At 40.8% G+C, this 27,760-nt stretch overlaps 2 protein-coding genes across 9 annotated transcripts in view; one reads left to right on the forward strand and one right to left on the reverse strand.

Annotated features, from left to right (window-relative positions):
* Tbc1d9 (TBC1 domain family member 9) overlaps positions 1-27,760 on the reverse strand; it is a 113,917-nt gene that overhangs the window by 84,939 nt on the left and 1,218 nt on the right. The window contains exon 1 of one of the 8 annotated variants that reach the window (XM_021247677.2): positions 27,239-27,751. The exons of 6 other annotated variants lie outside the window; for them this stretch is intronic. In XM_021247677.2, coding sequence (XP_021103336.1) covers positions 27,239-27,271 — 33 coding nt within the window. In that variant the 5' untranslated portion in view covers positions 27,272-27,751. Of the gene's footprint in view, positions 1-25,845; positions 26,361-27,238; positions 27,752-27,760 lie in introns of those variants that run through there. One more of the 8 variants, XM_087193327.1, reaches the window with a different exon arrangement.
* Positions 15,260-16,184, forward strand: LOC106008047 (piercer of microtubule wall 2). Its single transcript, XM_021247705.1, is given in 3 exon segments — positions 15,260-15,283; positions 15,844-16,021; positions 16,024-16,184. Coding segments are annotated over 3 exon segments (363 nt in total).

Here is a 27,760-nt window from a genome sequence, read left to right on the forward strand (position 1 = left end):
GAGTGAGAAAAGGTTTACACTGGCAAAGCTTCAACAGTCATAGCTTCACACAGCAAGAAAACATAAAAGGGACATGTCTGGGAAGTTTCCCCGGTCACTGCTCACTTTTCAACTCCTCTTTTGTTCCCCATAAAGAAAGGTAGAGGGACCGCTCATTAATGCAGACGGAGCAGTGGCAATGGCAACTGCATCTAAGAGTGGTTGCTAAAGTATCTTCCATCTAGCTTTACAACAGGTGAATCATAGTCAAAACAAAGCCAAAGGCTACAAATATTTTTATTCAGTCTAAACTTAGGTCAGAAGTCCAATATGCACCAAACAAACTTATCATTAAATCATGTATCCATCCCACAAACATTTACCTAGTGACTTAGTTTCTGGCATGGGGCTGAATTATTACAATGCCATGTTCTTCAGAAACTTCTGGTTTAGTGGGGAATGACTAGTCTGGCAAATAACACATGATAGATATGATTCTGATCTAATGATACTCCTTAAAAGCAATTTATTCTCAACTTTCTTTTCATCCTTCAACTATTATTGAATTAACTAAATCATTATTTTCTGCTTTATGCTGTGATCTGCTTATTTTATTTTTTTCATCTTGCATTGAAGAGGATCCCATTGCAATTTTGTCTGAAATGTCACTCTTGTCCCCTTCCTGGATGTACCTGATTCTCCTCTCTTCTTTCCTTCTCAGGACATTGAAATCAACCTGTAATTCTCCTTCCTGTTCACAAGCTATAGCTCATTACTCTCATCTGTCACTCCCCGCTCCTTTCTCTCTATTTCTTTCAACCTCCTTGGAAAGGATGAACTTAATCTATTCTTAGACTATCAATTTACACTATGGTGGAAATCACAGTACCTACCTATTAAGGTCCTTCCAAATGAGAAAGGCCTGACCATCTGAGGGATTATGAATCTTGACTTACAAACTCTAATAAACTCCTAGGAATTACCCCTTGAATGCTGTGAATTCTCAGCTTCTCCCAGCCCTCTGGGTGGCTTGGATAAATAAAAAGTATATCCATTTACCAGAACATATAATCATGATAGCTTCAGTTTGGATTATCAAACCGTCACTGTCCTTTATGGCCTTAATAGGAGATAGCACCCCCAGCAGTCTGGTGTCAAACTACCTGACTTGCATCACTACTTCCCAGGCTTTGTCATCGCTTCCTTACAATTGGGCCAGGCTCTTAAAATTACTGAAATAATTAAATTTTAATGTATAGGCAACACACACAAAAAGCCAAAGACCAAAATGCTACTCCTCCACTACTGAGGTGCCAAGGCTTTCTGAAAAACAATTGAGATTAAAGGTCACAAACACAACAAGTGAAGGTGTATTTGTGAAATGGGACCAAAGAGGCCTGGTTAATTCCTGGTCACTGCAGTTTCCCAGGTCAGATGGTCACTCCCACTCTACCCTTCCTTCTTCTTCCCACCCCCAGGCCTCAAAAAGTGCCAAGGAAGAGAAATAAGATATAGGCTAAGAACATAGTTGGTCTGGTAACAGTTCAAGAAGTAACTGAAATAACCTTGTCTGGCATTAGCACCCTGAAGTTCCATTACAAACAAGAGACATGCAGGTTGAGCCACAGGAAGCTCCAAGGCCACACAGCTATGATCTAGCCCAGGCAGGGAGATGACTGCCATCTTCTCAAATACAATCTACTGATGCTGGTGAGCTAAAGGTCTTCAAAGTTCTTTTCAAAATTCTCTTTGAATCTGGGAATAGAGCAGCATTTCTATGACAATCCAGAAGACACTGAATAACAGATGTATGCTTCTCTATAAAAATTCAAACTTTGGGTGTGGCAGCAAATGCACCATAGGAGGCTGAGGCAAGAGAAACAAATTCAAGCCCCGTCTAGATAACTTAGTGACTTAGAGAAGACCCAGTCTCGAAAGAAAAAAGAAAGAAAGAAAGAAAGAAAGAAAGGAAGGAAGGAAGTAGGGAAGGGCGGGGGATGTAGCTTAATGTGAAGGCTCTGGGTTTAATATCCAGTACCACAAAAACAAACTTTTACATGGCAAAATCAACATTAAAAGACAAATTGCAAAAAGGATTTGGATTTGAAAGTACTCATGTATCTAATGCATAAAGAGTTTCTAAATATTGATAAGAAAAGGAGCAACCACCAAACACAAAGTGTGCAAGAAGGAATAACAGACAGTTCACAGAAAAGGTGATATAAATAGCTCATAAACATAAAAAAGTTCAACATTATGTAAAAATGCAAATTTAAAACATGGTGAGATACCATTTTAAAAAATACACTGAGATACCATTTTTCCTCGTCAGAATGGCAAAACTCCAGAGTGTGGTAACACAGTCTGCTGAGCAAGATGATGAAACCAGGGTTTTCTCACATACCATGTGTCAGTGTGTAACTCAGTAAAACCCCCTGAGAGAGGAATTTGGCACTGTCAAAACCCCAAATACCTATACCCAACAGCTCTACAAATTCCCTTGGGACTTTTCCCAAAGATATGTTCCACCAGCCCAAATGATGTATGTACAAGGATATTTACTGTAGCATCCACTGCATAACAAAAGTCTGAAAACATCATGAAGGTCTATTAATAGGGAGCAGTAAAACAAAAAAGGGAAGACACTGTCATATAATGGAGTAACAAGCAACCATAAAAAGAACGATATCCTACATTTTAATATTGGAAGATACACTCTTCATTGAAAAAAACCCACAATTCCGTTTTTCTGTAGAAAACGCTGGAAGGAGGGTGGCATAGAACCATGTGCTGGTTTTTGCTTGTCCATGCAAAAAGAATCTAAGAAGGATAAAAAATGAATAGAGTGGGGCCAGGGATTTAACTCAGTGGTTTCGTCGCCTGCTGTGCAAACGCAAGGACCGGAGTTCGATCCCTAGTACCAATAAATAAATAAATAAATAAATAAATAAATAAATAAAGAGTGGTGACATAAGAGGGGGTGATAATCAGGAAATGGGTGGCAGGACTGAGACACTTTCCACTGTATACTCTTTAGTATCTTTGGATTTTGGAACTATATGAATGTATTATCCCTGAAAACTTATCTAAATTTTAAAAGTGTTCTTATGACTGTATCAAGGGTGTTCTTTGTTGAAAATATTAATGAATCATTAAACTCAAAGTTGTGGGAGGTCTGATAGAACTAATAAGAGTCACCATTTCCAGTTGCTGCTTCTCTTACATCTTTTCCCAGAAGTGAATCTCAGACCTTGAAGGTAGAAACATACTCAAAACACTTTTTAGTACCATCTTTTCTTAACATACTGTTACTTCATGACACACAAACATAAAACCAAGTATAAATTTACATTCCATGCTCATTTACAAGTATAAAACCAATTATATTTAATAAATTAAATACAGCAAAAGTCAAAAGCCAATGCAAGTCTGAAATGACCACACTAACTTATTGTGAAAGATGGGGTTGTGTAATTGAACTAGACCATCACTTGGGTCAGGAATACTGTGCAGAACAGAGTAATTGCTGACCCGAGTTCTCTGGAATTCAGTACAATTCATTTTCGAAGCCATACAGTTCCTCCACTACCATTTTTCTCTATTCACATTCAGGAAACCATTGGTTGGTTTGCTGTGAAATTGCCTGACCTTTTGTTTTTTGGGGGGTTTTTTGGTACTGGGGATTGAACTCGGGTCCTTGTGCTTGCGCAGCAGGTGGCGGGACCACTGAGCTAAATCCCAGGCCTGTCTGACCTTCTTTTGACCCAATGTGTCTCCTTCTGTCCAAGCTGCCTCTGCTATTTTCCAATGGTGCATAACGAATAGGGAACCCACACGATCATGAATCAGAGTGCCAATTCCAACACTAAAATTGGGAGGCAGCAGTTAATCAGTCACAAGGCAATCCTGCTGAACCTACAATAAGCTCATATTATCATAGTAAAAATGCAAATATAAAATTTAAGAATTAGAAATGAGAGTCTGAGTTTGTGCAACACCTCAGAAAGTCACAGAGCCTATTGTATTGTCCCCAAATAAGACTATATCTTACATTAAATTGTGCCCCAAAAGATACAAAGGGCCTATTCTCAGGGGATGTCTCCTCTACAATCATACTAGCATTGTAGACAGCTAAGTTAATTAGAAGTCAGCACACTAGACAACTGTGGCTGAGGCACATTCACTGAAGGCCAGGCTTCAACACAAACAGAAAGGATAACACCCACACACTTCCCAAGGGATGAACAGCAGCGATTGATATTCTCATTAGGTGCCAATCACCTGCATGAGGGACCAAGACCTTAACCCATCCCTCCCAGGAGAGGTCACTGACCCATTCCTGCCTGAAAATCCTTGTTTGGTCCATGTACACTTGCTACCGGACTTGCTTCCCCATTTGAGCCCCATTTAATCAATATTACCTAAGTGACTATACTTGCTGTAATCTTATTGGTTGACCATAGTTTTGTCCCATCTTATCCCTGCCTCACCTCGTGGTTTTGCTCAAAACTCCATTAAGAAGCGAGGTCCATGGGCAACCTACTTTCTGGGCCCCCTTCTGTATTAGAAGCTATCTTTCTCTCAATAAAGTCTTCCTACTCTTAACCTCCGTTTTACCTAGAATTCATTCTTCAAACTCGGTGTTGTCAGTCATCTAGTAGGTTGAGAGTAATAATATTTCTCTTATATTATGTGGAGGTCCATATATCATACGTCCTATGTCACTATGGCTTATTTTCCAATTACGTCTTATTTTCGGGGAAACACAGTAGTGTGCAAAACACAGTTGTAATTGGTTAAAACCCAGCCAGCTGTGATAAGTTTGAAAGTAGTGGGTGCCTCTATTCACCACTCCCTTGGAAGTTCAGCCATGATTTTCATGCTGCTAAGAGATCAGATCCTTTGGGTCCTATGACTACTTTCAACTTTGATTTCTCCCATTGCATCATTACCCACAGCTGGGGGCAGCCTAGGCCCCACTCCTGTGCCCGCTTCATGCTGTCAAACCCCATTCCAGGACAGAGCCTCCAGCCACTTACAACCTGGGAAGAGAGTGTGGACAATCTGCTATGATCTAATCCCTATTGTGAACCAACCACAGGGCACATATCAATATACATTTCAAAGCCTCTCTCATTAAGTCTTAACAAAGCCCAAGAAATGATTTTCATTTTAACATCTGTGGTGATTCTTGCTGAATTGAGACTCTCAAGCATAGGGAAGAAGCATATATCTTTGCATATCAAATAGCTGTTTGATGGATGAGTAAGTGAATGAATGAGGGATGCACTATCCAGAGAATAAAAAAGGCAAAATTAGAGCCTATTAAAGTACTGCGCACTGGTAGACTCCACCTCAGCACTTAGTTGGCCTCTCTTTGGTATCTCTGACATCTCTGTTTAAATGTACTAGAGCAGGATTACCTCTGTCAAATTAAAATCTTTCTGCAAAGATGTTCTTTAAAAATGCTGGTTGCCCCGAAAAATGAGTCAAGTTTCCATGCACATTTATTTTAAAGCATCTGCAGGTTCAGTACAGGGAATTATTCTATATTTAGCCTATTGCCAAGGCTAAAGCTAAAGCAAGTAGGTCCCACTGGCCTAAAGCTAATAATGCGATCCTAGTAAACATAGTTCCACCAAATGCAAAGTGCACAGTGATTGCAAAGGTCATTGGCTATATACTTTGCATACATTCTTTTGGTATCATGTTCACCATTAGACAGGCATGTTGGCTGTCATCCAATACAAGGGCAAAGGAAACAGAATTCTCTCTCAAATTCAATCAGCATCTGAGCTGCATCAAGAATTTTTTAAAATTTAAATGGGAGAAATAACAGTGGTAATGCACAGCCTTCAATTAATTTCGATTAGCCATTTTAGAAAAGATAGAAGTCTGTGTCCTGTGATGACAACTGAGGCATATGGAATGCAAATACATTTTCAGTGCTATTCTGGGGCTCATGCAAGATCCTTCTGGCAGTGTTTTCTTTCCCTTCCTGTCCTTAATCCTTCCTCTTTCCTCTATTTGTATTGTCCCTGTCATGTATCATCATTTGCCACACCTATGTAATTGCCATTAGTTGAATATCCTCTCTGTTGACACTGTTTCACAAAATGGCAGAAGAAAACCATCTCACTGGATTTCAGAATGCAAAACTCTCATAAACATAACGGAAGTAAAGATGTACATTGGAAACTTTGGTTTTCACATTAAAAATATGCATGGTGTCAATACATGCCCAAAGTATTAATGAGTTTTAACTAAAGCTGGAAGATCCTCATGATATGAAAATGGGATTGCATGTATCCATATTCCCAAAGTTCAACTTTGTCGATAAATAGCGAAGAGCACTATACAGGCACTAGGGCACCTGTAGTCCCATAGAAGAAAGGCTGAACTCTTCTCTCAGTTTTTAAAATAGAATAAAAGATAATGATGCAACAGGGTGTTTTTTTTCCCCTTACCATACATACTCCTTTGTCAAAAATCTCCCTGAGCATTTCTTCCACTCAGATTCAAATAAGCACTCTGTTTTAAAGAAATATTATCGTCAATTTAATCAGATGTTTTGTTGTGGTCTTCAGGGGATCAAAATCTCCAAGTATTAGCAAGAGAAAGGGATTATGTTTCCCTACACAGATTCCTGGCTAATTAGGCAGAAAGAAAAAAAAAACTTTACCCATGTATTAGGCAGCTCTGCATCACTGTGACACTGAGACAATCAACTTGTAAGGAAGAAAGGTTTACTTTGGCTCACAGTTGCAGAGGGTTCAGTACATGGCCAATTTGCTTTTGTTTTACTTACTTTCCTTGTTGGTGGGACACAATGCCCCATAGCCACAACTTAAAGGAGAACAGATTTATTGTGGTTCACAGTTTCAGAAGCTTCATTCCATGGCTGGCAGGCTCAAACACAGAGAAGGGAAAGTGAAAGGACCTGATGCAGGGGGGACCAGCAAAGGGAGAAGTCAGGGACCATGCCCTACCTTTTAACAGCACACTCAGCCGCTGAACTCACTGGTGGATGAAAGCAGTGATGAGTAAAGCACCTCTATGATCCAACAACTTTGCAAACACTCTGCCTCTGAGTGCATAAGAGTTCTGGGGGACTTCTAAGCTACCCTGGTGCTCTGGGTCTGTGGCAAGGCAGAATACGGCAGGGAACATGAGGCAGATGAAGCTGCTCACTTCCTAACTGCCAAGAAGCAAAGAGAGAGAGAGAGAGAGGAAGAGGCCAGGGTCCCAGTATCCTCTTCAAGGGCACAGCCCTGATAACCTAACTTCCTTCCACCAGGCCCCAAATCTTAAAGGTCTCGCTGCTTTCAATAACACCACAGGCTGGCGATCAAGCCTTTAATATATGGGTTTTTGGGGGACATTTAAGATCCAAACCATAAAAATTCCCTGGCTCTTCCTATAATTCCATGCATCATAAACACTTGAATCCCACTCTGCCTCAAGACACTAAAAAGCCTTTTCTGAGAGGTCAGCCCATGACACAATTAGTAAGCCTGCACAGGACCATCACAGGTAGCTCTTCCTCACCAGTCAACTCCAATTAATGATGCCTTTCCTATAGCTTGATGGGTTTAGTTGACAACTCTGAGACAAAGGGCACTTGACTGGGAAAACTCTCTTAATTTTCAATGGTTGGAACAGGGGTATCATATAAAACTTTCAAACCTCTAAAAAAAAACCTATCTCTCTAAAAAAAAAAAAAACACCAACAGAATATCTACCTACGTGCATAACTCAAAGCCAATGATGCACCAGACTGGTACAGAGCTGAAGCCACCATAGGTAGCACAGTTGAACAATGTATACTTTCCACGCCAAAATGAAGAAGGGTGCAGATAGACCTTAATCCTACAGGGACAACCACAGTGCATCCTGAATATACCGGAAGTTTCTACTCTCAGTAATTGATCAGACAGTACTTGGCTGTCATTGATGAGCTCAAGTTAAATGAGACCTATCCTTTATCTGAGGATGATCAGCCACATTCTTACTCAGACTGTGGAGCCACTTAAGCTGTTTTTGAGGTTCCAGAAATGCAAGGCGAAAGAAAGTTAGGCTACAGTGTCCAAGCAGGTGGGCGCCAGGCAACCTGCCTGGGTTTATGTACTACCATCTCTGTACGTGCTGGTGGAGTAACTGAAGCTCAGCTTCTCCTCTGGCACACAAGGATAAGGGTAAATGCTCCATACTGGGGTTTCGTCAAATGAGCCAGTATGTGTATGGCACATGCTGGGCGCTCATTAAGCATTTAAATCTTATTACATATGTTATAAGGATTAGTCGTTATTGTGTGGAATCTCACTGCCAACAATACAGAAATGGTCTCCTGACTACTCACTTAAAAAAAAAAGTTTCTGAATCCGGCAAAATGACTGATTCACAAAAAGGCAACTGTTCTGCAAGCTGGTGCCTGTCTTGTAGAATGAACACTTGGGCTAAAATCCTCTGCAATTCCACAGCAAAAACAAAATACACATGCACCAAAACACCCAGTATCTGCAGTCTTTCAGTGCATTCAGATCCACTGCTCACTCAATCTCCATGAAAATTCTAAGAAGCAGCTTTTCCTCAGCTGATACCTATGTGAAAAACTGAAGGTAGCGGAGTTTGGTCTCCAAGGCAGGTCTTCTTACCCCGATCCTCTCTCTTCTTACCCCTACAAGGTACGAAGGGACAGATGTTCCCTAACTGGAGCACCAGACTAGGCTGAGTATAGTAAAAAGGAGGAGGACTCCTATAGGTAAAGGAAACCACGATCAACAGGAGCAGATCCCAGAGCTGGAGGCTGCAGCTCCCCCTAACTCCGCATGGGAACAGTCCCGACTCTGGGGAGTTTTGGGTGCTGTTCTCAACCCTTTACACTGACACATGCAAATAATCACAGTGCATAAGGTCTACTTTTATTCACACTTTACAGATGAGAAGACAGAGACCTGGAGGAGACTCAACTTGTCCCAAATCACAGTTTGGAAGGAAGAAGTGCATTTCGTAGGTCCTGAGCTATTCCACACCTCTGAGCAGTTGTGCATTACACGAAGGGGCCTAGGCTAGAGGGATGGGTGGTACTCAATCTGATCTCAGCTCTGCTGGAGAGCTGTGCTTCCTGGTAGCACAGGTGGGAAGGGACACATTTTCCTGAGTGCATGACGCCTTGGGTAGGGGCTCCCAAGCCATGCTCTTAACTGCAAGTCTGTACTCTTGGACACTAGACTACTGTTCCCAGGGCAGTACCACTAGAAAATACCAACTCAACTGAGCACTGCTACCTGGATGAATGATGTATATTATGCAATGGGTTCTGCTTAAAGGGAAGTGGGACTTGGAGCCATGGGGTAGAATATACCTTCATCCTTTCCGCTGGCTTCCAGAAGAGTGGGTCTCCTTGGACAGCTACCTGTCGTTGTCAGGGACCTGCCACTGGTTTTGTTTGAAAAGAAAGCCAAACACTAACAGCTACCTTCATACAGTTGCAAATATATCTAAATCTACAGGTACACTGTAGCTTAACAGATAGAAGGCAGGTGTGGTTTCCATGCCTGTATTCCCAGCACTCAGGAAGCTGAGGCAGAGGTAGTTTGATGGTTTAATTTAATTTAAATTTGCTGAAATAAAATCTGGTTTTGGTTCAATAACACCAGCCAATACCAGTACCAATATCCCAATACCAGTTAAAACCACTTTCAATGTAGAACTCATGTCTTCCAGTGCCAAGGAATACAACACCCCACCAAGCTCTAGAATTCCCTCCCTGTCATCAGGAAACAGTTTTTCTGTGGCCATGTGTGATTATCTGAATTATTAGCACTTTGGGGCTAATTTGAAAGACGCTAAATGAGTATCAGGGAACGAACACTCCCACTGACACAATCCAACCAACAGCATAGATCTGTGAATTATAATAATGTGCATCCTGGTGATGCCACACAATGCAATCCCGGTGTAAACAACAACCCCCAGCAAGCTCTGTCCACAGGGCACAAGCTCCCCACCTCCCTGGCCTATTGTCACCCCTGATTATCTCTCTGATACTGGGGCTCCGCGTCCATCTCCGTCTATCACCTTGTGCTCTTATAAAACTACACACATCACTCCGGGTGGAGAACTCTATCTCTATACCCATAACTATACATCTAACAAAGGTGGGAAAATAAAGAACAGACTGGGAGGACTGCGTGTTTCAAAGTATTTGGGGAAAGATATTTCTTTACACAATGAAAAATACCCCGAAGCATCTAACATTTGCAGAACTGACCTTTACAATACAGGCGATACCCCTCCCTCCTCCACCCTCTCCCTTTTCGCTTCCCTTCAAATTAATTATTTGATTTTTAAATGCCAGGAGGTATTAAATATCCAGGTACTAATCCTTCCTTTATTTAGCCAGTATCAGGGGTAGACTTGCCCAAGAAAAACAGGTCTTTCCATAGAAATCTCTTTGAGGAATGTTTTCTAGATCCTTCAGAGTTCAGGGGGACAAACTTACAAACACCCCTGTAACGTTACCTGAAACAGCATTAAGTTCTGACTACTCAAATGTACGCACTGCTTTCCCCAAAGTCAGCATCCTCCTGATTGTGGCCAGGAGGTGCACTAACAGGCCAGCCGGCTTCCTCCTTGCTGGTTTCCTGCTTTGATTTTCCCAGAATGAAGTCTTAAGAAGGTGTGTGGAATCTAAAAGAACATAAAATCCCAAGGTCCATCGAACTGTCTTTCTATGCTTTCTGCTTAACTGTGTGTGATACAGAAATAATGCATTATACTATTTATGCTTTTTCCAAAGTAAGAAGCATCTAGATTCAAAAAACAAGTGGCTTGGTAATGTAACGCTTCAGACAGTTACTATAACCAACACTGCACACACACCCCCCCCTCCCTCTTTCTTCTTTCTCATGAGTCTCTGCTGGTGGGGACAAGGCTGTTTTATTTAAACACCATTCTCACTTGCCACAGGCTGCCACAGAGGTGATGGCTCCGAGTGGACAGTTGATGTTGCTCCTGATTTCCTTGCGTATATGGAGCACACTCTGATGAGAACTACACCCGGGAATCTTAACACCACATGAAACCTGGTTAGTGCATTTTGCTTTCATAGACTTTTGGCATCTCATTTGACCGTCACAACAAACATGTGAGGTGACAGGAGGAATCACCCCCACTTTTCAGAAGGACAACAGTCTCCAAGAAGTTTAGGAATCAAGGTAGAACACTTAGGAAACAGCATTAGTGGGCTCCTTCCATTCCAGAAAGCCCTATAAAGCAGCAATCACTAAAAACATTCAAACTTTTTCACTGCAAATATAATTTACAATGAAAGGTAAAGAATTCATCAAACTATCTGCCATAAATAATTGCAAGTGGGAAAATACATTCGCTTTAACATTTAACATTTGTCCTGTGTTTGAAGGTCATTTCTAAGGTCATCCAAAGACAATTATCCCTAGGGATACCTGCATTTCCTAAGCTTTTTATAAATACTCTCTCCCAAGCATTATGGGCCTTCTAAAACAACGATTTGGTTAGTAAGAGTAAGGGGGGAAAACTGTATACAGCTAAAGGCTTTATAAAATCCTGTGCTCATTTAAACTTCAAAGTGGATTATGAGCACAACAGAAATAAAGAATCTCTTTTTTTTCTTTTCTTTTTGTTCTTTGTTCTTTGAGTCAGGGTCTTGCTATGTACCCCAGGCTATCCTGGAGAACTTGTGGCAATCCTCCTGCCTCAGCCTCCTGAGTGCTGAGATCACAGGTAAATAGAAATAAGGAATCTGCAAATGGCCTTTAAAAGCACACATGCTCAAGGCTGGCACACCCATAACACCCACTGTACACAGTCCCTCGGGCAAACTGAAGGGACACAGAAATGAGACTGAGAGCTGTCCCTGGCTAGCCAATCAAAGTTTTTATTGGCACTAAAAGAGAGGCATGACTCACAACTCAGACGTTTCTAGCAAGAGTGCAACCTAAGTTATTAAACTGTGAAAAAGTCACAGAATGATTGCGTGGGCAAACACCCACCCTGGAGTGGGAATGATACTGAAGACCATCAGGGTTCGGAAAGAATAGCCCACAGATTTACAAAGCATGACACCAAGACCCCAGAATTTGCTATAAACAGGGGCTGGGGAAGAGCGGGAGATGGGCTGTGTTGATGGGCTGCTGCTGGCCCAGAGAAGCGGCCAGAGCAGACTCACGCACCCTCAGAAGGGAAGGCTGCGTCCCTGCTGAGGGTCATGGAGCACCATGACCCACCCACAGGGCCCCCGCCCACCCTGGGCAACAGGAGAACCAGGAAGAAAGAGGGGGCTGCAGTTCTCCTACTGAGGATCAGCTCCTGACGGTTAGGAAGAGCAGACCACGGGCTGCAGTGATGAACCCTGCAGGCTGGGATCCCCAGAATGGGTTGAGGGCTGAACGCTGAGGGCAAACGGGTCACAATACCCACTCATGGATCCACTGTCCTGTGAGGAGGAGAATTAGCATAAGAACCAGAACCAGGTTGTCACTTGTCAGGGCTGCGGGCTGGACGGTGCTGAGAATCCTAGGGAGAAGCCCTTGGAAGGGGAGAGAGAGGCAGCCAGGGCAGCACCTGTCCTGGGACTGAGGCGGACCCTCCCTTTGTTCTTCCTCCTTGCCCTTCCTCCCTATCTCCCCTCCCGCTTTCTCTTCTTCCTCTCCCTTGCCTTGTCCCCCACACATGCACTCTGACCATCTTCCCTGCAGTAAGAAACTAAGAACTGTCTCCCATCTGGCTCTTCCTTGTCTGCTCTTTCACACAGTGGCTCCGTGTCCTCTTAACTTCATCATTCAACATGGCTCCTTCACGCTGTGGTCTCAAAGACAGCTGAACTAGAAGGCCTGAAGTGCAGAAACTCTGGAAACCTGTTTCGGGGAAAACCCAGACAGTTTTCAGACTTCCTCCCCACACGCAGTTTCGGAACGGTAGCCCAGGGCAGCCCCAGCCTGTGAGCCAGGGCCAGGACCCCGGGGCAGCCTCGCTCGCTCGGCTTCTTTGCCTCCTTCCCACAAGCAAGCCCAGGACTCGCCTTGCCTGGGGTTCCCTTAGCTTCCCAAAGAATGCACTAGAGGTCCTCTTCCTGCTCTCTTTCCTTTATTTTCCATTTTTTTTTTTGTTTTAACAAACTCAGTCAAAATTGAGGACAAATCTAACCTCTGCCTGTTCCTATGAGGGTCTCAAGAAAGATAGGAACTTTTGAGCCCTCGCTTTGGTCATTGATAACAGAAAAGAAAATGTCCAATGTATGGGTTAGGAAAATTAAAATAGAAATGAGGAAAAAGATGAGGGTGGGGAAAGGGGAGGTGGGCAATGAGGGGTGAAGTAAGTCAAAGTATGTCACACATATGTACCAATGGCCAAGGGAACCCACTACGCTGGACAACGAATATGCACTAATAATTTGTTTTTTAAAATCAGAACATTTGCAACTGAATGCCCAAACCACAAAAGAGTTCAGCAAACATTAATTTTAAAAAATGTATTCATGCATTAACATAGTAATATAACTGTAACAGTAAACTTTTGAGATTTCACTTCAGATCACACAGGTATGAAAAGTTATGACCAAGATGCTTCTAGAGATTTTACATTATTACATATTTTTACATTATTCATTATAGCAACACATACATACATGGGATAAAATGTGAATGGAATGAAAGAATAAATAAATTAACGATTCCTTTTTATGCTTCAATTATATAGCCCAAATGTAAATCTCTTAAGTCCTGTTTTTTTAATGACTATTATAATTTCTAGGTTAACACAAAGATTTAAGATTCACTTGTACTACTTCATGGTGTTTTCTTAATTAAGAAGCCTTAAAGGCAAATAATCTAGAAAGGGCTTCTCTTCAGTTTAAAGTGTAAACAGACAGATGTTCTACGGATTTCCGGCTGGCAAACACAGCCTCAGAACAATGGTGCTGCCCGAGGTGCTGGGCAGAGCCTCCATGCTCCCGAAAGGGTGTGCAAACCTACAGCAAAACTGAGAAATGTCAGGTGAAGGCAATGAGCGGTCAGAGGTGACTTGCCTGTCCCCTGAGCTCTTCAGAGCACATATCTGACAGAAGGGAGAAAACATGAGAGGAAAATGGGTTGACTTTTTCATGGTCTTTGGTCTAACCATTGCAAGATGTTTCCAAATAATAAATTCCTGTAATAAAACCACACACACACACACACATACACACAGAAAAGAGGGGCCTCTAACTCCTACTCAGTCCCCTCCCGGTGACCCCATCAGCGAGCAGAGGAAGAGAGGAAGAGATGGAAAGGAAGACTCACTAGTGCTACCTGCAGAACTTTCAAAGTGCAAATGGAAGGGAGGGAGAAAGAGGAAGAAGGAAGGGAAGGAGGAAGCGGGAAGGGAGCAAGGAGGGAAAGAAATGAGAGAGGCAAAGATTTTACCTATGCATAACTGAAACTTGGTGCTCAAAATTTATCTACTCCAAATAGCCTGAATAAACATAAAATAAACTTGACTTTGTTAAACTGCCTAAACATCACAGATAGTGGTTTGCTTTAACACAGCGTCCTCTAGAAGTCCACGGTTCCTGTGGCCTGCAGAGCTCTGCAGCTGCTCATACACGGGTGGGAGGTGGAGCCAGCTGCCTCCTAACACCTAGGGGACACCAGCACACCCGGGGAGAGAGATGGCAAGGTGGTCATCTACGAAGGGCCCTTTGTGCTTCCTCTGCTTTCCATAACTTACGACACACTCTGAACAGGTCTTTGAGCTCTGAACAGGTGCTCAAAGATGATGAAGCTACATTTCTAATGAGAAAATAGGCTCAGAAAGGAAGAGCACCTTTGCAAAGCACATCCTGGTAAGAGCAGCAGCTGTGATTTGAACCCAGTTGTCTGCTCACCAGGAAAGCACTGAAGAGCGGAGCCCAACAATGAAGGCAGAGATCACAAAGCACTGTGTGAAGAGCAATCTTGTGGTTTTCCAGTTGCAGCCGGCATTCCCTGCACCCACTGCTCCTGCCAGCATTCCTGCCTCAGTCTCCAAGAAACACAGCTCAGAGTGGTGCCCACCAAGGACGCTGGCATCCTAAGCTGCCCAGTTCCAAATTCCACCTTTTATTTTCTCCATACTTGGGACTGAACCCAGGACCCTCACACTGAACTGTGTTCCCAGCCCTTCACATTCTTGATTTACAAAACAGGCCTGTGGGGCTGGCCTGGGAACCTGGGTACAATTTTACAACCTGACGTCTTCACAAAGTGGGTCCTGTCCACGTATGACGAAGGCAAACCAGGACAATGTATGCAGTGTTGCCAGAGCAGGACGTCGCCTCAGCCTCTTAGATTCCTCACATTTCTGTGGGGAAGCCTCTCCCTGCTTTTCTCTTGCCTATTTTGTTTTTCCACTTCCAACTATGATTTATTACAGACTTTCTCAATGATTTATAAGTTTTTAATAAATTTTCATGGTATTGGTAAAAGACATTGGTTTTATCTTGACTTTTATTTCATGGCACTGGGAACTGAACCTAGGCCCTTCACACTGAGGTGCACTCCAGCCCTTTTTTGAGACAGGGTCTTGGTACATTGCTCAATTGCCTATAACAGACTTAACTTGCAATCCTCCTGCCTCAGCCTCCCAGAGTGCTGGGATTACAGCCGTGCATCACCATGCCCAGTTTAGCGTAAGATTTTTAAAAAACTGCTTCATGTACACTTCTGACAAGTTTGCTCTGTACAGGTAAGAATACGCTGAAGTGTATTCTTCAGTACTTTCCAACAAGAGCCCCAAAATGGAGCGATAAGGAAAGGAAAGTTTCATGGTTTTGTAATTTCGAGGCTCCGTGTGTTTGCCTCCTAGGACAAGGGGACTTCAGACACAGATTCGGATGCAGAAATGAAGACTGCACCTCGGCCTCCATGGGTGAACTCTGGCAACCCTGTGTTCCGCATGCTGTACCCCAAGACGCTGTGCACAGCCACCTCTGCTTGCAGCCCCCTGATGATCAGGAACAGGACCAGCAGCAGCCACCCCGGGACACCGCCCCAAGACTGCAATTCCTGCCCTGCAATTCCACCCCAAAGGAGCAGGTGTTTTCAAGCCATATCAGAGCCACGGGACTTTACCAGAACAACAGTCTCAATACTGTGCCTGACAGAACCAGAACCCTTTATTTTCCCAACTTGCAACACACTCTATGAAAATGTACCCTGGAAAACAAGTTGCAAATCTAAGGCTAGAATACCTAGATTAAAAACACAAAGATTTGAATAAATCTTAAGAAATAAAGAAATTTTCATATGGTAACAGTGACAGTGACTTCTTTTTTCTTTTTAGATAGGGACTCACTGTGTACACCAGGCTAGCCTAGAACTCTCAGTCCTCCTGCCTCGGCCTCTCTGATCGCCTGGGTTACATAGTACAGGGTCTCCTTGAGTCTGCCAGTCACTTGTGCTGGGCTCAAACTTGTGACCCTTCTGTCTCAGCCTCCCAGTGAGGCTCTACCTAAATGTGCTGCCTTTGCCTTTCTTCCAGGGCTGGGAACCGAGCTCAGGGCCTCAGGCATGCTAGGCAGGCTCTACACCACTGAGCTATACCACAGCCCTTTTTATATATTTTGTTTAGAGATGGCATCTTGCTAAGTGGCTCTGGCTGGGTGGCTGGGTTTGAACTTGCGGCCTTCCTGAGAGCTGGCCATCTGCACTTTTTTTTTGAGAAGGGCTCACTAAGTAGCCTAGGCTGGCCTCAAACTCACAGCAGTCATCCTGCCTCTGCCTCCCGAGAGCTGGGGTCACAGCATGGGCCCGCTATACTTTATTCTTTCTGCTTCCTTTGGCCTTTCTGATGTAGAAGCCACCCACCCCGCTCAGCTCACAGAGACTCACTCTGCCTCCTATAGTGATAGTTGTAAACTGCCCATCAAGACTATGCATTAAATGAGCTTAGTTTTGTTTTTTGAAAACAGCCGAAGTTTTTGTTTTGTTTTGACAACAAAGTTGAGGATAAGGTTTTCTTAGTTCTGTAGTTGTTTTTGCAGGCTCTCCTGGTCTAGCCTTACCAGCAGGTGGGAGCAAGGCAGTAAAGAAACACCAGGTGCTGAGTGTGTGGGAAGGAGCCTGGGCTGTGGATATTTATCACAGAAGGCACCATGGTGGTCTTAACAGAGACAAACCCCTCCACCAACATAAGCACTCACTGGAAGATTACACATTGTTAAATAATACTCAGTAAGTGTCCCATCTCTTGCCTACTTTTTGAGATCGGCTTACACACACATGCAGATGTCAAAAATTACCTCAGATCTTATACAAACTATACATGTTTGAGCTTTCCGATTCTTTGTAGAGCAAGACAAAATTCCCCTGACTAAGTTCTGGGATAAAGTTCTCCTGAAGTTGATAGTAACAGGCAGGAGGTAGGAATTCAGAGACGAAGCAAGCAAAATCTGCTTCTGGCTGATCATGTTTCTTGCTAGCAGTGCTTGTTTATCATTCGAGTTTTAGAGCCAAGGTCATATACAGCTACAGACTACTACCAACTCAGGCACACAGAAGTTATTATAACTTTAAGCTCCATTAAGAGCTAAGACAGATTTCGACTGCTTTTATATATATGGAAAAAGCATTAATTGCTAAATTCACCTCCTAACAAACTTTGATAATACTAAAAATTGTCAAGATGAAAGCTGTTACCCGTGTGTGTTAACCAGCTAGGTCTTGAAGAACACTTCGTTGTCACCTCTGTCTCCTCACTGGGAGACTCCTGTTACCAAATGAATAGTTTCCTAACTCAGTGACACTCCCACACTGTCTAGCGCTCTAGATCAGGTGGAATGATTTGATACAGACCTCATCAGACTGCAGTTACGCGTCATCCACATCCATTTTCAACTCTCCTAACTTTATTCATCCAGGTCTGATCACGAGGTTAAAAACGGCTCAGCAGCAGAAACTTGCCTTTCCTTTCTTCTTTCTTTCACATCTCTGTAAAGTCAGCACCCTAAGTACTCAAACATATCCTAACTCAAACTGCCTATTGAGGAGATTGTACTTTTGATTTTGTGTAATGAAAGATTGCCTCCATCTCCGGTGGCATCTGTAACACCAAGCCCCCTGTTCGAGTTCTAGTGAAGCTCCGAAGTCCTCCTGAAATCCATTCGAGATGCTCCTGTGAGGTTTTAGTGTTCTCATGTTTATGCAGGTTGCGCCCATAGCTTTTTTTCAGATTCTCAAGGGAGGAGGGGTCATAAGAAAAAAAATAAGATTCACACACAACACTGTAATCAGTCTTGTAAAGAATGCTAAATAAGTGTAAACTCAAATAGATTCTCACTTATCAGCTGGGGACCTAGAGCAGGCCACTCAGTCTCTCTAGAGCCTTGCTTTCCTTTTCTGTAAAATGGGGATAACGACAGCACCTGCCCTTGAAATGAAAGATAAAGTAATCTGCACCAATATTCACTAGTGTGAACTATACAAGTTGAACAAAATATACTATAAAATATTAAGTAAAAAAGAGACAAATTACATCTCCTGGGGGAAGGTGAGGCTCAAGGGAGCAACTATTATTTGGGGAGCATTTGCTTCTTCCAAAGCCGGCTGCTAAATGCATGAGAGCCTGCGAGTTCTTTTATCAGAACCATGCACTGGACTGATGAGAAAAAGAGTGAGCACCACCAAAACAGCGGGAAGATAAGGAGGACTTCTTTCTCTGGATGTTCCAGGAATACAAGCTAACAAGTGTCAATCTGAGTAGGTAAAACCACCCAGAGGTCAGAGTTCGGTTTTGAAATGTATCAATACTGAAACCTAAAGTGATTTTATTTCCAATAAGAGAACAGTATCTCATATAAAACAATATTATCCTATGTTTAAGCTTACTTCTACAAAGTAAAAGGAACTACAAGGGCCAGTACATAATCAAAAATAACCAGGCATAAAGGGCAACCTAACACGGTAAAAACTACGAGAAACAACAGACAGCAGAATAGATGCTCAAGATATGGACTCAAGTTAATGAAGTTAACAGAAACTTTAAAAGAACTACACTTGCTAAAAAAAAAGGATAAAAAACAAGATTGAGTGTTACAAAAGTAAGAAATTATAGAAATGAACCAAATGGAAATTTTCAAACTGAAAAGTTAGTTAAGAATGGTTAGGGTTAAAAAGCAAGTAAATGCAACTGACAAAATGATACATTAGAATGCAGAGCAGAAGAAAATAACCCACATGTAAAAATCAACAGACACATGAGGTGTGTCAATATGTATGTAACTGGAGTGTCAAAGGAGAGATAAGTAGGTGGAAAGCAATATTTGAAGAGGGTGGATGAGAAGTTTACAAAACAAGACAGATTAAAGAAATCATACTATTCCTAAACAGAATTTTTAAAAATCCAAAAATGGTCAGGGCAAGAGGTGTACACTTACAAATCCAGCACTTGGGAGGCTGACACAGGAGGATCACCATCAGTTTAAGACCACCCTGGGCTGCATAGAAGATCTTGTTTCAAAAAAAAGAAAAATTCACAAATATCTTGGCCATAGTAAAATGACAGAAAACTAAAGTCAAAGAGAAAATCTTAAAAAGCAGTCAGAGAAAAAAAGATATCACCCAAAAAAGAATAATAATTTGGAGGGACAACTTACTTTTCAAAAGAATCTACGTAAATCAGAAGCCAATAGGACAGTATCTTAACCATGCTATCAACCATTCAGCACAAAAATATCATTCAAGAATGACCAGTGATGTTGAACATTTTTTCCATACGTTTGCTTGCCATTTCTACTTCTTTGTGTGAGAAATGTCTGTTCGTTTCAGATGCCCATTTTTGGACTGGATCTTTAAATTTGGAAGGTCTGATTTTTTTAAGTTCTTTATATATTTTAGATAGTAGACCTTTGTCTGAGAAACAGCTGGTAAAAATGTTTTCCCACATTGTGGGTTGTCTCTTCACACTGTTGGTGGTTTCTCTTGCTGTGCAGAAGCTTTTGGTTTTTTCTTTTTTGGTATGGGGGATCAAACTCTGGTCCTTGTGCTTGCCGAGCAGGTGGCGGACTCACTGAGCTAAATCCCCGGCCCCTGTGCAGAAGCTTTTTAATAAGAAGAGATCCCACTTGTTGACTGTTTGTGCTAGTTCACCGGGAACTGAGGTTTTGCTCATGAATTTTTTCCTACACCACTGTCTTCAAGAGTTCTACCTCACCTCTTTCTCAGCCGGTTTAGTGTTTCTGTTTTAATATTTAAATCTTTAATCCATTTTGATTTTAGTTCAGTGCATGGTGAGAGATAGAGGTCTACTTTTAATGAATGAAAGCACACTGAACACAACTGCAGGTAATACAGAAACTGAGAAAATTCACCAGGAGGCTCAACTCTCACTAAAGAAATAGTAAGTATTCCAGATAAGTAGTAGAGAAGCGATTCCAGATAAAGGTCAGGGTAGAAGAAGAAATACAACAAAAATGGTAAACATGGAATCCCAACTGAATGCAGACTTCTAAAAACAGTAGTAATTACATGTTCTTGGGTTGAAATATCTTAAGAATTAAGAGATGCTCTAACAAGAACATACAGTTGAAGGTGGAAGGTAAACAGAGTAAAAGTATGGCCCTTTCATTATCCAAGAAAAAAAATCAGAGTGGCTATTAAAAAGTGCAAGTACCAACTGACAATACTCTTTGATAAGACAAAAATGCTCTGTAATTTCCAGAGTAACCACTAAACTAATAGTGAAATGGATATAAAACTTCTAGCTAATAGTCTTTAACCAATGTACATTAAAAATAGAATCATTATGTCCCAGAAAAAGGCAATGGAAATACATTAAAAAATATAGGGTAAGTAGAAAAAAAGAGAAAGCAGATTTAAACTCAAGTTACTGATACACACTAACTAATATTTCTGTGAGGAGGCAAAGATTTTCAAAATGGATTAAAAAATAATTAAGTATGTTATTTATAAGATCCATCTAAAACATAGGTTATATAAAGATTGAAAGTAAACATATAAAATCACCATACAAACACTAACCCCTGTAATGCAAGAACGCAGGCCGTTGAGGCAGGAGGATCTCCACAAGTGTGAGGCCAGCCTGGGCTACATAATCAGTTTAAGCCTGAACTACATAATAAGATCCTGTCCCAAAAAACAAACAAACAAAAAACAACTAACCAAATAAATCTTTTGTTAACTGTAATAATGAGGTGTTAAGCAATTCTGGAGATACAGATGAACATTTTCGTTATGATAAAATGCTCAATTCACCAGCAATATAATTATTAATGTATAACAATTAAAAATATAGCCTCAAACCACATAAAACAAAAATTTAAAAAAACTATATTGAGAATAGTCAAAACCAAAATTATGATGGAAGAATTGAATATAACTCTATAATTATAGAATTAGAAAATTTAAAAACTAAGATATGGAATATCTGACCACATACTAAACTTGATCAAATGAATACAAATAAATCATCTATCTACAACTGCAAGATGCATATTCTTCTCAAGCAGAACATGTTAACATTTTTTGACCACCAGCAGGACACAAAAAAAGTCTTAATAAATTTCAACCACTGAAATTGTATAAAATATGGTTATGGTTTCTGACTCCATCAAAATAAATAACAGGTTTGGAAATTAACTACACATCTAAATAACTCAAAAAAGATGAGAATGGAAAATAAAAACTACTTTGAGTAAAATAATCTAAAAATACCAAATATCAACATTGGGAGAATGCAGAAAAAGTATGTTAAGACAGAATTATATAGTTCTAAAATGCATCTACTGTATTAGAAAGTAAGGCTAAAAATCAATTAAGCATCATTTTCAAGAAGCTAGGAAGACAATTTATTGTTAAATAAAATAAAAGGAAATAATACAGGTAAGAGCAGAAGATGGGATGGTGGTGCACACTTCCAAGCCTACCACTTGGAAGGAAGGCTGAGGCAGGAGGATCTCAAGTTCCCGGACAACCCGGATTATGCAGTGAGTTCAAGGGTGACCTGAACTACAAAGTGAGGCCATCACAAAAAAATAAATTTAAAAAATACAATAAAAAAGAAGCCAGACATGGTAGTGTGTGCCTGTAATCCCAGCACTCTGGGAGGGGGAGGCAGAAGGATCACAAATTTGAGACCAGCCCAGGCCATTCAGGAACTCTGTGAGACCCTATCTCAAAATTTAAAGAATACAGGAAAGGGCTAAGGATGTAGCTCAGTGTGAAGGCCCTGGGCTCAATCCCTAATATTCGGGGAGAGGGGTATTATGGGTGGGGCAGAGAGGGCCAGAAATTAATGAAATATAAAATAAAGATACAAGAGAAAAGGTCAACAGGTTCAGAAGTTGATTCTTTAAAAAAAAAAGACACAAGATTGATAAATTTCTAGAAAAGGAAATTGCAAAAAGTACAATTTTTTAAAAATGGCATCATCTCTGTAATCTCCAACAGACATTTAAAATATAAGAATTCTATTAACAAATCCATAGCAATATACTTGAAAACTGAGATGGAAAGGATAAAACCTAGAAATATACAACCTGTATAACAGCATAAAAGACATGTTTAAAAATGTTTGAATAGTGCTATACTATTTGAGAACTTGAAACCATAATTTAAAACATTCCCACAGAGGAAACATCAAGGCCAGACAGGCTGACTGATGAATCTACCAAGCACGTACGGATGAAATAATATTGTTATCACACAAACCTTGTAAGGGCACAAAAATCCTAAGGACTGGAGAATGATAATAACCATATAGAAAGAATATCATATCACAGCCAAACTGGATTTTATATATGCAAGTTTGGTTAAGCACTTAAGATCGGTTAAAAGTCACCACATGAACAGAACAAAAGATCATACCTCAACACACGTAGGAAAACATCATCTGGAAAAAGTTCAATATTCACGTAATCATATTAATTCCATTCCCTTCTTTCCTTTGGAATTAATATGAGAAAATGAAAAAATGGAAACAAAATCTTTGTAAATAGGGAGGGACGGAGGGGTTGAAGGGAAGGCAGGGGAAGGAGGAAAAAATAAGAACCAAGAGAGACTATGTAAAGGTGTAAATTTCCAATGATGAATGTCATTATATTGTATACCTAAAATGTACCAATAAAATTAATTTTAAAAATTCATGTAATCAAAAAATCTTGGCAAACTAGGAATAAGAACTCCCTTACAATGAAAAAAACCCACAAGAAGTCATACTTAGGTAATGAACAACCATGATGAATGTAATCATTACACACCGCAAACATGTGTAACAAAAATTTGAAAAGAAGAAATTTATGAACAAATGTTGAAGTTTTTCTTTGGAGATCTGGAAGAAAAATGTATCTACAATTACCACAATAATTCACTTTTGTACATGAGGTCTTAGCACGTGAAGAAAGGCAAAGAAAAACTTGTGAAAGCATAAAGATTAGAAAATTGTCAATAGTACTAGATGATACGATTAAATATATAAAAAATACAAAAGAATCTTCAGATAAATTACTAGAATTCATTTCTTATATTAATTATGTTCAAGATACAAGATAAATACACAAACAACCACAATTTATTTCTACATCCCAGAAAAAGAGGATTTAAAAATGAATTTTTAAAAAGATAATATACAACAGAATGAAAATATATTAAATACCTAAGAATAAATCTAATAAGATGTATAAGACCTCTACACAGAACACTACGAGATTTTGAGAGACATTTTAAAAAATCTAAATAAATAATACATCGTAGGAACATATAAAGTTTGTGGACTGAAAGATTCCATAATGATATCAAAAACAATCCTTCCAAAATGTATCTCAATTCAAAATCCCAACAGTTTCAAAATCTTTTGTGTTGTTTGGCTTTGTTAGAACTAAATATGTTTACTCTACAATATTGCATAAATGTAAAAGTCAAAGAATAGCCCAGAAACTCTTAAAAGACACAGGACGACAAAGTAAACGGACTTGATCTACTGAATATAAATTCTTATTATAAAACAACAGTTTGATATCGCTACAAGAATACAGTAACCAACTAAAGAAATAGACCAGAGAGACCAAAACCGACCACACACATTTGGACAGTTTATTTATAATAAAGAGGCCTTTGGGGTGGTGGGGACAGAATGGCTTTCCTAATACATGAGGCTGCTTCGAGTGCATGCCCACAAAACAAAATTTTAAAATAAAACCTGACCTTTACCTCACACAATATGCAAAAATTAATTCCCAGTGAATAGTAGATATAAACTTGGGAGTTAAAACTGTAAAGCTTCTAGAAGATAATCTTATAGACCCTAGAGTAGGAAAAGATTTATTGAACAGAACACAATAAAACACTAACAAAGAAAACAAAATTATAAAGGATTTCGATAATAAAAGTGAAAACCTCTGTTCTCATTAAGAGACAGACTAGGCAAGCAAGAGAATGATTTTACCATACATTTAACCAATGGGCTCAGATCCAGAATATTAACAAAAAAATTTCCTACAAATCAGTAAGAAAAAGATAAGCACTAAAATTGAAAATGGACAAGAAGAGACTTGAACAACCACATCGCAAAGTATTTCAAATGGCCAATAAACTGTAAGAAAAGGTACTCCACACTCTACCAGTCAGCAAAAAACAAACCAAACCCACAACAGGCTACGACTACACAATGGGCATCATGGCTAAAATGACGAAGTCTGATATTGGCAAGGACAAGGAGCAAGCGTTTCTCTTGCTCCTCACATGCTGCTGGTGGATTGGTACAACTACTTTGGCAAGTTTGGGATTATTTACAAACCCGATGATACGCAGCTCCTAAAACTAGCAATTCCTCGCTTGGATATGGACCAAATGTGCTGCCACAGGTGGCATGAAATCCATGTAAGAATGGCCACAGCCACATTATCCAGAACGTCACCAAATGGGTCATCCAAAGGCTCACCAATAACACAGTGGGCACACAGTGGATAAGCCAGGCACAGCGCGTTTACACAACATTTATGAATACCACAAACGCAATGCTGAGCAAAAGAATCCAGACACTCAGGAGTGCTCTGTGACTCCACGTCATTCCTTTCTCAAAGGAACAGGCAAAACCAAAATGCATATTGTGTTTAGGGATATGTTACTTGTTGGGAAAACTATAATAAAAGCCAGGCTGCATTTACACAAAACCATCACCATAGTTTTCAGCTTCAGGGGAGGTGGGGGGCAGAAGGGACTCCTGGGGCATTGGTAACATCCTGTTTGTTCTTTTACCCTGCTGTTGGCTGCGGAGTGTTCATTCATTTTGTGATAGATGTGATTCTACTCTACATCTTGCTTTGTGTACTTTTCTGCATGCTTATGAAATCTCAATTAACAGAGATTAAATAAATGAATTAAATGCATCTACAATAGAAGGCTTAACTGCATATTGCCTGGAGTTGGGAGCAGAATAGCTTTTTTTTTGTTTTTTAATCGGGACGTGCCTTCCCTTTGGCTGATTATTTTGTACAGAAATCTAAGCTAACATTTTTTTTTTTTTCGGTACCAGGGAACGAACTGAGGACCTTGCATTTGTGAGGCAGGCAAGGTACCACTGAGCTAAATCCCTGGCCCTCTAAGCTAACATCTTACCAAGGAGCATCCTGACCACCCATGGAGCCCTCTTGGCCAGTTCGCCTTAGGTTCCTACTCTGTCCTCATCCATTTGCTGAGCAGACACTGTTTATTGCCTCGGTCCAGATAATCCACTTTGTATAAAAGTCCTGAGATCTCCCAGAAAATCTCCAACAACTGACACCTCCCCCTTGCTCTTTCCTCCTCTCCTCTCAGTCTCATCCTCTCTTCAGTACTCAGCTCAAGCGTCCCTTACCCAGGCCTCTTTTCTTGGCTTCCAGCTCCACTTTGCTGCGCTTCTCCCCAGATGGCAGGTGCACTGGTCCTTTTCAATTGGCCCGACTGCCCACATCCCACCCTGGAAGGCAGACCACATGGCCAGGCAGCCTGTGCAGCTGGCTTCTGCTGAGCTCTGCTGGCAGAAGCAATGGCAGAAGCTGGGGCTAGCAGAGGAGGAGTCAGGCCTGTCCACTCCTCTCCCTGGGCTCACAGAGGGGCTGCTTCCTCTGGGCCCAATTCTTCCTCTCTGGCTCCAGCATTCATGGACATCATTAGTGACATCATCCTGGCTTCTTGTTTTTCAGGCTGGGGTGGGAGCAGCGTCCCTCCTCTGCTGTGCCTTTCATTGATTCTCATAAACCAGCCTCCATCTTTCTGAGTTGTCTTTTCACTAACCTCTCTTCATCTGAATCGGACAAGATTCTGCTTTATGCTAGGACTCTACATAGCAGCAATTTTACATTAATGGATGTGATTATTTCATCAACATCTGTCTTCTGCTACACTGTGAGCTTCATGAACTGGCAGTGCAGAAGTTGTTGGCAAATATTTGTCAATGAGCCAGCAAGTTAATGATGAACAAATGAACTCACATTAGGATTAGAATATACTACAAATAGTATAGAGATGTCTGAAATATTCCTGCTATGTTTGACATGGAACCAAACCATCAGACCAAACATTCTACCTCTGTGGGTTAAAAATAGCTTTTGTTGGCAGGAATATTTGTACTCATGAATACAATTTTAATTATTCCACAAATAAGTGCAATAGCCATGAGCTCTAAGTTTGAAAGATAATTGTATCTACCTGAAATAAGTCATCGATGACAAGAGTCTAAGTGGACATCAGATGAAGCACCTGGTAGATTGTGGTCAGTTATAGCTCTATGTATCAGCAAGCACACAAAGAAATTTCCACACCCCTGAATTTTTCACACTTTACTGAAAATGGCCAGGGTCAATAAATATTTAGTAGTTACTGATGCAGGAGGGTTAAATCCAGCTCAAGCTGTTCTTTCTTGCTACACTGAACTATCTACTTAGGTTTAAAAGAGAACGACCTAGGTTAATCCCACTACTATAGATATCCATGCAAGTTACACATTAAATTTCACTAGATAACTTTCAACTACAATTACGATTCCAATTCATAGTATTTCCAAAACGGAGGCTGAAGCTTACAGACTGTCTCTCTCATAGTAGAAAAAGTACCCCCCTCCCGCAAAAAAAAATCAGATTACCTACAGACCATCGAATGTATTAGCAAAACCTTTCAAACATATGCTTGGCATATGCTGCATCACATGACACTTGAATTTTAATCTTGAGAAAACTAGTTTATGAATAAAATCACAATGAAATACATACCATATCACGAATTTTTATCCTATAACATGGCATTGTAAAACAATTTCCCAGGTCTGTGAATTCTATGAGGGTGATACAGTCTCGACTTTGAAGTCGTCAACGGTCATCTCTTTTCTTCAGTTTCTTTCCTAGTTAAAAGTTCTATTTCTTCTGCAAACTTTCACTATAAACAGTATCCCCGTTCTGTTCATTCTATCAAGGGGAAGGAAGTTCAGATTTCTCTAGTGTGGGAAGAGTTCCAGGCGATTTGTGACCTCCCACCAGGCAAACTAGTTAGTTAATACAGGAAGAGCCTTCTAATATGGCACGACTTGGGGTACGGGTCTGAGAGAACCTTTAATCCTGAATGCTATGACTCGGCTTCAGTTAGTTACATCAATAATACCTTGTAAGGAGGTTCGGAAAGAAGTGACCAAGTTAAATTTGCTATGATCCCAGTTCTTTTTACACCCAGAACCAAACACTTTGCTTTGTTTTGTCTAATGAGGGGCAACAAAAGAATTTCTTTTTTCTTATTAATTC

The sequence above is a fragment of the Heterocephalus glaber genome, unplaced genomic scaffold, assembly GCF_053883595.1.
Source record: "Heterocephalus glaber isolate CG9 unplaced genomic scaffold, H.glaber_assembly_v1.0 deba00001587, whole genome shotgun sequence".
Classification (NCBI taxonomy): domain Eukaryota; kingdom Metazoa; phylum Chordata; class Mammalia; order Rodentia; family Bathyergidae; genus Heterocephalus; species Heterocephalus glaber.